At 36.0% G+C, this 12,064-nt stretch overlaps 1 protein-coding gene across 3 annotated transcripts in view; it reads right to left on the bottom strand.

Annotated features, from left to right (window-relative positions):
• LOC124774986 (probable poly(ADP-ribose) glycohydrolase 2) overlaps positions 1-12,064 on the bottom strand; it is a 451,377-nt gene that overhangs the window by 15,375 nt on the left and 423,938 nt on the right. For 2 of the 3 annotated variants that reach the window (XM_047249731.1, XM_047249730.1), the window contains 3 exons: positions 8,618-8,801; positions 4,446-4,633; positions 2,117-2,397 (listed from right to left, as the gene is read on the bottom strand). In XM_047249731.1, the coding sequence (XP_047105687.1) occupies positions 2,117-2,397; positions 4,446-4,633; positions 8,618-8,801 (653 nt within the window). The remainder of the gene's footprint in view (positions 1-2,116; positions 2,398-4,445; positions 4,634-8,617; positions 8,802-12,064) is intronic. The other variant, XM_047249732.1, reaches the window with a different exon arrangement.

Raw genomic sequence — 12,064 nt, 5'->3', positions numbered from 1 at the left:
AGATCATGAAGACATCATCAACAAACGTGAACCAGACCTAGGCTTTGGAGTTTGGGGTTTCAGGAGGCTAGGAAAGTTTCCTGTGGATGACCTACAAACAGATTGTCATAGGATGGTGCAATGTGGGTGCCCATGACTGTGCCAAAGATTTGTTTGTGTATCCCCCCTTCAAAGGATATCCAGTTGTGAGTTAGGATAAAATCAGTAAAGTGTATAAGGAATGAGGTAGTGGGTTTGGAGTCTGAAGGCCATTGGAAGAGGTAGTATTTAATAGCAACAAAATCATGAGCCTGAGGCAAAATGGTGTATGGGGAAGTGGCATCAAAGTGATGAGTAGGGATCCAGAAGATAAAAGAGTGGGAATGGAGGAGAGTCAATGAAGGAAGTGATTGGTTTCTTTGAAGTGGGAGGCCTGATTATGGGCAATTGGTTAGAAGTGTTGGTCAGTGAGGGCTGAAATTCTTTCATTAGGGCACACTGTGACAGAGTGGCCAGAGAGAGCAGTCATGTGTGCTTGGGATGTGCCTGATTGTGTGAATGTGTATGTGTTTTCTCTTTTGAAGAATGCTTTGGCTAAAGCTCAACGTGTAACAGTCTTTTTGTTCTGCCTATCTGCAACTCAGTGTATGATCTTTATGGTAAGTAGCAATCTATACTTTTTACAATATTGTGGCATTACAACCCTGACTTTCCACTGAAACAGTTTATTTACTTCTTTTCCACCTTTCTCATTTTCATATGATTGTGTAATTGTTTTTAGATATATTTTTCCCGCGTGGCATGTTTCCCTCTATTATATTCACATGATTGTCCCTTACACAAATAATGCATGTACCTTGAACACAATGAATTGCTAAATTATTGCTGCTTATAAGTCACTAATTTTATTATTCAATGTATAGTTTTATAATCACTGAAGATAACTGTATAATTAACATTTGAGGAAACTTTTTCTGTGGTTAAATAATCTTAATTTACAATTAACAAAAACCCTTGATCCTCAAAATTTTACTTTGCTAATAATTAATTGCTTAGAGATTAACTTACAAAAAATGAAATCTCTCATTCTCTACTTTGCAATAAATATCTTACTTTTCTAGAAACTGTGCGCTTCAGAAGTTATCACCAATCAAAATTTCCATATTCCAGAATATCTGGATCTTACAATGTAATACTTTCAAAAGTCCACTGTTATACATTTGTAGCACTGATTTTTCTGATTAAAAATGCAGATATTTCCTAAAATAATATGTTAATTTGTAAAATAATTCAATTAGAAAATTTAAATTTTCAGAAATTTCTTGGTACAACTTGAAAATCACAGTGCATATTAAAGCTTCCATTTCATACAAAAGTACATATTAGTTTGCCATTTGTTTTTTCATTGTACAGCTGACAGTAAATCAAGGTAGCTTCAATGATTGTTTTTTTATTTTTGTTATCTTTTATATTAGTACCTAAAATGTAATAGTCTTGTATTTTTAGCATTTTGTCATTTTCTGTAATATGTGCATCTTTATATAAGCTTCATGCACAAACTAGCAGCCAGTTGTGTTCAAGCAGTCAACTAGCACAAATGCTATGTAAGTTGTTGTGATCTGTCACTCATTACACATCACGTGACTCAGTTAGTCACAGCTGAGTAGCCAAGTTGTATACTTACTATGTCAGTGTCTTACACTTGTGAAATTAATTGGGATCAGTTATAGCTTACAGATCTGTGTTGCAAAATTTATATTGCAAGCAAGCTGATCTTAGTATCATAACAATAAAGATAAATGAAGTGAATGGTAAACTTCAGAGTCGATTTTAAGAGATTAAGCAACCAACAATCATTGGATGAAGAATCACGAAGATTAACATCTATGAGACTTAGAAGGCACATTAACAGGTCGGTAACATTACAAACCACATGGAAAGTTCCATGTCTTAAGGATAATTTGTGGATACTGCACACGCACTTGCACACACACACACACACACGCACGCACGCATGCGCACGCGTATACACACACACACACACACACACACACACACACACACACACACACACACACAGCTGCACCATATTTATTAAAATGTATGTGGAATGTGTTAGTGATACTGATTGACTCACAAGCTGAGCAGCAAGCTTATGTTTGTGCCTGGCTAGTTCCAAGCTGAGAGATCGTGCAACAATGGCCAATTTAGCACGACTCCCTTCCAGGGGAATGCCCTGTGCACCTTCAGTCAGTGAAACTCCAGCAAATGAGTCACTCAGTGTGCGCTTAAGTAGGCTGCCAGCAAATCGCACCACTGCTATGTCTCGGGCATCCAGCTCCCGAATCTCATCGATGTTTTCGGGCACACCTGCATCCTCCAGCCAGCGACTGTACTGCTCATATAGCTCTTCAATTTCTGTGGATTATTAATAAATGACATATTACTTATGCAAGAGTAAAAAATATTAGTATAGAACATAATAAATAGGATATTGTTGTGTAATAGATATTCTGTAGTACTACTTGCGGTTGTTAGAAAATGTCTCAATGTTCAAAATAAAACAGCATATCACTTAGTGGATTCAGTGGACCAGCTAAGAAGCGACTTTGCAAATCATCACATACACTATGATTTTCGAATGATTTAAAGAAGAATGTACATGAGATTGAATTGTTTTTAGCTTCTCATAATTTTTTAAATATTTTTTTCCAGGTCATGTAGTAGGTAGTACTACTCCACTGCCTAAATGAATTTGACTGTCTCATAAAATAAATGAAGCATAATCATTCTAATTTTTTGCAGCAGCAACTTTATCAATTGATATTACCTTTTCAAGTTGTCCTATATAATAAGGACATCAGTCCACCGGAAATAACATACTGGATAAAAAATAACTGAGTAACAATATATACAAAATAAATTCAGAATTTTTGATTTCTGAAATTTGTGATAGAAGGTGCAGTATAATTTGTTTGTTTTGGTTCATTATTGTTGGACAATGTAGATCTGCACACTTGCTATTTGCCATAAACTCCCTAGTTCACAGCTAACATAAGATTGTACTTCAGAAACTGCTAGTCTCTGTGATCCGGCAATTGCTTAGAAGTTTAGCAATCATAACACACGTTTTGAATGTCTATACTTTTCATTTTTTATTTTATAGAGACTATGCACATCTGTCAACTCATAAGGCAGTTTAACCCTTACAGAACCTTTTTTGTCACAGAGTTGTATGATTTTCACATATATCATTTATTAATAACTACAGATAGCAACTGTAACAGTGATTTGTAGCTGTCAGTTCTGGAAGAAAGTTTTTTACAATGGGCCAACAATGACACCATAGTACACTACTATGGGACAGGAATAATCAAAATAAAACATTTTATGCTTACCAGCATTTATTAATTGAATTTTCATAATGAGACTTTATTGTTACAAATTATGAGCTATTAATGTAATTGTGTATGAAACTCAGCAAAGTATTCTTCATGCTAATTACATTACATTTGGGGCACAATTTGACAGTTTTACTTTTACAAAGCACACATCTTCTTGTGACCTGACCAGTGAAAATAATATAGTGAGCTAATTTTTTTCTTACAGAAACATGTACAGCCATTCTTATTTGCTGTCATGGTCCATGCCGAGTTCTAGAATTGCCATATTCCTGGAGACCTGCTGAATGCGCAGAGCTACCCCACCACCACATGTGTGGTCATCCTACGTGAGGGCAAACTTGTCAGGTTGCAGCATGATCATTTTTGACCCACTGGGCATATATGAGTTAAGCTTCTATTATTTGAAACAATTAACTTCCCATAAGCTCTGTGCAACATTCCTAATTGTAAAGATCTGCATAAAACAAAATATGGACCCCAATTTTATTGTTCACAACTAAAAAAAGTGGAAGAAACATACACCATTTGTTCTGCTCTGCACTGAGACATTTTTTATAAATACTTTACTTTTCTCTCTCCCACTCCAAACAACCTCCTCCCAAAGCTACAGCTAGTGTCCGAATGAGACTAGGGTTCTCTCTTGGCAGGCACTAATGTCTATGTGACAACAGAGAAATCAACTAAATATTTGAAAAGATATAGGAGCAGTTAAGTAGATAAGCATCAGTTTATCATGACATAAATAAATTTTCCAGGTACCCTACATATACAATTATTTAGTATGAAGTAATAATCACACAGATACTCAATTTGGTACATTTACATACCATATAGTCCTGTTGATTGGGTTGGCTGCTGTAAATCATTCAAATTTTAAAATATTAGTCTCAGTTAAAAATTAATGTAATCACTGGGTTATTAGCATAAAGCCTTCAATATTCTGAGGATAAAGTTGCATAGTTCATTACATGAATACTCCTCTTTCACAAATTTTTCCAGAAATGAAACTAAAGTAAGTACCCTGTATAAATAGGTGTGTGTGAGTTCTAACTCACAACCTACCGGAACTGCAATCAGTACTGAAGCTGTATTTAGAGGAATCTCCTGTGTCTTTCCGAGCAAGAAGACCAGCTCGCTTTGCTCGAAATTTGTCTATCCATTCTTTCTCCTGTTGCAATGACTCTCTCAAAAATTTATCATCCATTGAATCCTCCTGTAGCATGAATCCTCTTGATCCACCTCTTCTTACCCTAAAATTATAATATCACTATAACATTCATATGAGGAATAGCTTAAGTATTTTCATTTTTAATATTAAAATGATTTGACAGTGACCAATGTTTCCATGTGTACCTGTCGGTTCTGACCAATACTAAATGTTGTCTTCTTTTGATTCAAGTAGAAATTAGAAGTACACTAAGTGCTTCGATTTTAAAATTTAAATTATTTCACAAATGAAAACAAGTGATGTTAGTATTCACATAGATTGCAGATTGCACAATCTGTTAATTTATACCCTGATGTGTTCTCCACCTTTTACTACTTTAATGAAGGTGTATTCCATTTTTATGACTATGTAAGCACATCATCATATCTCCAAAACATTTTTGTTGTGCTGGTTTAAACAAACAACTCTGATCTGACAATTTTTTGCACTCCTGCAGAAAAAATTGTTATTTCAAAAAATTTCGAACCAAATTTCTGATTTGTTCATTCTTGTAATAATGCTTCCTTTTTGTAATTACTGCGGTTACTGAAATTTGTGAACTCTTCTGCATGATGTTAAATTACATTTGATAAAACTGGAACATTTTTGAGTGACAGCTTATATTCAAAATGTCTCACGCTGTTCTTCCTAGAAAATAAAAAAAATAAACTGGTCTGTATGCATGCATCTTACACTAAATTTCTTTAGCATCAAAGTTTGCTGTATTTTCCTAATTTTGTGAATTAATAATGTTAACTACAGAGTGAATCAGGACTGTTCCATTCACTCAAGGTGTTTCCTGTTGATAACTGTAACACCCACTTTATTCTTAACCCCCAAGCTCGCATTCAGTACCGCTTAGTTCTGTCTTGGGTTTCTTTTCCTTGCAGTGTTAGCTGTATGTTAACAGTGACTCACAGCAGTATGAATAGGTTTACTGATGAAGAGTTGACTGATATGCAACTCGGGTATGGGTTCACTGAATTCAGTGGAAGAAGAGCACAATGACACTACGCTAAACTGTTCCCACAGCAATGGCAACCACATCACAGCCGTTCTGGAATCAGTTTCACTTGTTGGGTCATTCTTGTATTTTTCCATATTGTTCCATTGCACATAATCCATAGAAGCACAGTCATGACAAGCGAAAGGTCCCAGTGCCCTTTGCATCTGTTCATTACTCTACGTTGTGTATTCTGGTTTTGCATTGTGCTCTTCTTCCACTGAATTCAGTGAACCCATACCCGCGTTGCATATCAGTCAACTCTTCATCAGTAAACCTATTCATACTGCTGTGAATCACTGTTAATGTACAGCTAACACTGCAAGATAAAGAAACCCAACCCTCCTCCACTTGTGTACAAGAATGTGTGGGTCCCACACGTCACCATTCTATGTTACCTTCCATGGATCTTATAGAAGTATTTCTGACCGACAAGCAAATGCCTGCTTACTGCACTTACCATTTAAAATTTGGTGATCACTGTGGTTATTGTGGCAAAGTGAAGAAGAAGAAAATAACAATCCATTTATACCATAAAAGTTCACACTAGCCTAATTTCAGTTGCAAAAAGGCACATTAAAACTCACCTTTGTGTTAAGTACAAGTAAAATTTCCATAAAAACAAGTTTTGTGTTCATGAGAGACTTATGGCACATATCATTATCAATAGAATGAATACCAGCAGAAAAAATGTGAATTTTGTTTGATGTGAACTAAATGCTGAATATTAAGCTTCCTTTTTTATTTCTGGATTTGCAACTCATGTTGCTGATGGCTGACTGTGTGAGAAGATGAATAGCAATAGGTCACTTCTCTATGTGTCCTTCTCTTTTTGTTCCATATGTTTCCTGTCCCATGACTATTTCTTTGCCAAGTCAGTATTCTAAATGGACTGTTTTCTGTGAGTATTCTGACTCCCTAATCATGCTTTCTTTATTTGAACCCTTTCTGTCGTTACTGTATCTCTTTGCCTTTTTTCTCAATTTCTTCAATCACCATTATACTTCAGAGCCACTTAATAATTTGACCAAATAATGTTATCTTAATTATAATTTTATGCTAATTTATCTGTCATTTATCACTATCACCATATAACAAATTGTGTGGGCTGCTCCTTTTTTACCAGTGTCCATTGTTAAGAACATAACTATAACTTTCTCTTCCCACTTTTTACCTTTCTCTTCCCAGTTTTTACCTTCTCCCTACTTTCCTCAACTGATTAACCCCTGAGTGAGTCTGAAACTGAGTACCATGCATTAGTCTCTTGTACGTAATGTACTCTTTAACTTGTGATAATGTGTGATTATAAACATGGCTTTTACTGGCTTTCAATATTAATGAAATAAGAATTAGCACTTAAGATAGCGTCGGACAGCTAATATGTTCACTCTGATTAACTGCCCATGGTATTGTGAGCAGGTCATTACTTATTAGTAACATTACCTTTGGCCAGTATCAAATATTAAAACAATGCATTAATTTTCAATGTTCTTCCACATTTTCACTTAAGTGCTGGCTTCAGATATGTGTAGGGTCTTAACAACTTTCAATGTGTGATGATTATATCTGTTTATTCAAGGCAGAAAGGAATCAATAGTTGAGTGAGCCAGGTGAAGGTGGGAGCAGTTAGATCACTCAGAGTCCAGATAAAGAACGACCTACTTTGTACCTTGCCTGAGAAGGAAAAGGGGGCAGGTACAAAACAAAAGGCATTGTACAGAGTGTGAGGTTGAAGAGGGGAGGGGGAGGGGAAAATCAACCACTCTACCTGCTTCATTTGAAGGATGATGAAAGAAAGTGATAAATCAAGATATGGGCACAAAATAAAATAAAATCAGAATGAAACAGAGCTTATCAAGCAGAATGAAAGGGGCATAGGGGGTATAAAATAAACAAATAATACTACAGTGCACTCCATACCTACTGCAAGTCCCTATCCTTCAACCTCTTCTGTTGTAAAGCCTGTCCTTGGCAATGTCTCACTGCCACCTACTCCAGCTCTGCCAAAAACAAAATGTACAAGCTTACATATACCAGAAGACTGCCTTAGTGGAAGACAGTGACCATCCTGAAAACATTCAGGCTCAGGTCCACAAATGATACTTTATCAATTTCTTAACAAGTCGCAATCAGAAGATTTGAATGCATCACTCATCAAAGTACAATCTATGAAATCAAATGAAATCAAAGGCAGAGCCACATGCTACTGTGTTTGTAATACAATAGTATATTCAATGATAGTCTGGCAAGAAACTTACAGGCAATGTTGTAACAATAATATTGATAAATTTCACATCCAGGGTGAGATTATCCCTGCATGTATCTATGGTACAGTATAAAATACATACTTGTCTTCTCCCACCAAGTGACAGTTTCCCCAAATTCTAGGAACTTCTACTCTTACTTTTCTGCCATCTTCCAAGACACAGCATATTATGTAGTCATCCTCCTCCCCCTCCCTTTCACCACTGATGTTTGTTGGCATTTTATTTATGTTTATTATCTTTACATATTATCTTTATTCCTTCATGGTTTGACACTTTATTCTATTTATTGTACTTTATTCTTATTCTTGCTGCCTTCTTTTCTTCAGTATCAGTCTTCACATTTCTTTCTATTACTCCCTTCTACCATCTTTTAGCAAAGCTCATGCACTAATTCTCTCTCACATACTCTCCTTCATATTTGCCTCCTTTCTTCCTTTGACAAGATAGGTCCCTATGTACCCATCTTCTAAAATATGTGCAACCATCCACTCTGCATCCTCCTTCAACAATTCCCTCTTCTCTGTCCTGAAGAAGAAACCTGTGGTTCTGGATATTAGAAATACTGTCTACTTATTTCTTTGTGTAATTGTAACATAGAATAAATTTCATTTCATATAAGTAAATTGAGAAGCATGCATAAATGAGATTTTGTCCTTGCAGCTTTAGGATTTGTAAAATACTAAGACTCTTATAAAATTATAAATAATTTAGCTGCAAACCTGTAAATTACTTAACACTGCGACTGTCTATTGCAGACCTTATGTCTTTGTCACCAACGCTGGACCCTGTGACACTGATTCCAACTGCATAACTTGAATCTGTGCTGCATGTACTGCTTGCTGCTTCACGGCACAGAGCATCACGCAGCCGTGCAGCAAATGTGTGGCGTCTTTCAGGAGTATCAAGATGTGAGCTGTAGCGGCGTGCACATCCTTCACTTTCTGTCAAACACAGTGATTTTGAACACTTAGTTTAGCATCAGACTGCTGTGAACATTTATACTTTATGTACATAAGTTTTTATATAATTATGTTGAATTAAACTGAATTTAAGTTCTAGATTAACGTAAAGTTAAAGAAAAAGGTCATTCTCCTTTTTGTATAAAAGAATAAAAACTATTTATTGTCTTGATTATTATCGCCATGTATCTCAGAAATACTAGTTGTTCTGTAAACTCGAAGAGCATAAAGAGAGACTTTTCCTCCTCCACATTCATTAAACTTTATCTGACATTTTACCTGACAAAAAACAAAATAAAGTCTTGTTTCAAAAACAGTTATTACTATGTAAGTGGTATTATATAAACACTCATCTATATACCAGTGAAGCTGATATGGACAGCATGATGTGATTTGTATTGGTATGGTATCTGCAAAAATAATCAGTATTTTTAAGTTTTACCTTCTTGAAAGCAAGAATAGGTAATGCTAGTGAACAATACAGATGACATATTTTATGATATAAAAGGTGGTTCTCCTCCCCCCCCCCCCCCCCCTCCGTCCTCTAAGTGTTCTGATTAGATATTACGCAGCCAGTCAGAATTTCCTCTCTCATGCTAATGTCTTCCTCTCAAAGTAGCAGTTACACCCAATTTCCTCAGTTACTTTTTGTATATATTCTGATCCCTGTTTTAGCCTCAAATGTTTGCTCTGTATGGCTCCCTCTAGCATCATAAAAGGTGTTCCATGCAAGGGTACCCACACCCAGGGGCAGGGGGGGGGGGGCATCCCCCTAGCTCTCAGGGAAAGGAAAAAATATTGGGGTGTTTCTTGCAAGAAAATTATTTAAAAGTTAATATTAGATAGGTTCTTAACAGGGTTGCAAATGTAAATTGTTTATGGCTACTTAAATGTCATCATTCATCTTTGAAAATATTAAAAATACTCCATGTACCAAAATCTTGACCCCCCCCCCCTTCCCTACAAATTACTGAAATTACTGTATGGGCCCTCTTAGTTCCACGATGTCTAAACATGTGTCCTGTCATCCTGTTCTGTTTTCTAATTAGCATTCTTCACATATTCCTTTCTGTACTGATTCCATGGAGAACCACCTCATTTATTTAAATCAGTGTTTCAGCAGAGTATTTCTTAATTCATTTGATATCTACTATTATACCTTGTATAAGAGGAATGGAATGATGCTCTACAATTAGCAAAATTAGTTTCCTGTATGGGATTTTCTTTATTCTCTATACCCTTCCTTCAACTCTAAGTCTTCCATTTCCATTACCCACTACTAATTTCATGTGTTCATTTCATATTGTATCACACCTCATTTCTACCCACAAGATATTTAACTGATTTGTTACATACCACAAACATATCGCTGGATTTTTAGTAAGATATTATCAGATTTTCCTGTTTATTATAGACACTCCTAGCATTTATCCACATTTAAAAAACACTCCCATTCAGTAAAATAAGTGGAAATGATATCTAGAGTTACCCTTGCTACACAAATGAGAAAATCTATCTAAGTCATTCTGCATTTCCATATTATTATCCAGTGGCAAGACTATCTTGCAGACAACAGCGTCATCAACAAACGTAACTATCAATAACTATCAATATGAGAGTACTGCTGACCATATCTGATAAAGTTTATGCACATGATGTTTTTTGAGTCTGAGTGAACTCCTGTGCTCGGCCAAAAAGACAGAGAAGTTATTGGACAGTATTGTCCCAGACATGCACCCACCTAACTGTTGTATGTTCAGCTGGAAGCCCAGCAAGTGTCTTTTGTCTGAAGAATCAGAAATAAAATTGCAATAGAGATGACTGACAAATGGATGACTAAACAAAACACAAAATCTTCCCAATACTGCCAAACAAAACATTACCTGAGACTATGTCGAAATGCTTTTAGAAAGCAACTTTCTTGATGAGAGCACATTTCTTTAAGTAAATGAAAAAAGAGTATTAAGAGGACAAGTCACAAACTGGCTTAAAAAATAATTTTTTTTAGTCTTGATTAATGTCCCAATTATCTGGCTATAAAATACCATTTCTTTCATTCAGATTTGATGATTAGATCCTGAGTTATTATTTTTCTCATGATGCCACACCCACATTTCTTCTGTCTTGCTGAGTACTTACTACAGTACAGCAGACATTTGTGTTCCACAGCAGCAAAATTAGATGTTCTGTTGAATGATCCAAACTCTAATCAAAGGCATACTGCTGCTGGTGTTGATGGCAGTTGGCAGAATGTGAACATACATCCCTAAATGGCATTGTGTCAGCAACTCCCTTGTTATACTAGAATGGTCCTGGATATTGAAATAATTACTAAGTTCTGTGACATCTGTAGTCACTGCAATTGTACTAGTGGAGGCATAGAAGTGGCTGGTGTTGTTAACATTTTCAGAAGGGCTAAGCAGTCAAGAGGTGTCCTTTGTAAAGACTGTCTTGGGGGTAGGAATAGTATAGCTTACCAGAAAGTGGTAGGAGAGAAATAATATGGGCCTACAGTCAGAATTAGGTAATTAGAGTGCATAGAGCATGTAAAGAAAAGACTGGGATCATGAATTCTGTAGATATGTAAGGAAAATAAAGTTAAGTTGAAGTAGACAGGACCCATAAGCAACAAGAAAAGCTGCCTGGGCTGTTTTATTTCATAAAATTTCAATGGATGAGAAACCATATAACCTTTGCCCACACGGACCCATCAGTGGTGCAAATTCAACTCAGCTGTAGATTCCAATCATAAGCATAAACTTTTCCAGGAACTTTTCTAGTTGCTCAGCAAGAGCTCTTGAAAAAGTGTCTCCATGGTAAACTCAGTATCCAAATGAAAGTTTGAATTCTGTTATTGTGACAAGGCTACCAAAACCAGGAAAGGAAACACTAAAGTTTGGTGTTCATGATGAAGTGATGTGCTTCAATGTTGGTGCACCAAAGAAGACTGTTGCGTTAAGCCTCTTGGGAACAGATGATGGTATCAATCTTGAGGGAGGACTGAAAAGCACAAACATGGACTGTGTCCGCTATGCTGAAATTTCTACAGGAAATGCTACCAAGGAAACCAAGATAGTCAGGAGATCAAAGAAAAGAAGACAGATGTGATGAAGCTGACCCAAAGTCTAGTCTTGGAATGTTTCTGTATGGTAATGTGCATTACAGTTTTTCTCAAAACTACATTTTTTTATATTCTGGTACACTTTCATAGAAAACTAACGCTGATAAAGACATAAAACTTTCAT

The sequence above is a fragment of the Schistocerca piceifrons genome, chromosome 2 (genome assembly GCF_021461385.2).
Source record: "Schistocerca piceifrons isolate TAMUIC-IGC-003096 chromosome 2, iqSchPice1.1, whole genome shotgun sequence".
In the NCBI taxonomy this organism is placed as follows: Eukaryota; Metazoa; Arthropoda; class Insecta; order Orthoptera; family Acrididae; genus Schistocerca; species Schistocerca piceifrons.
Note: the sequence above shows the minus strand (reverse complement) of the source record. Positions and strands in the feature narration are given on the sequence as shown.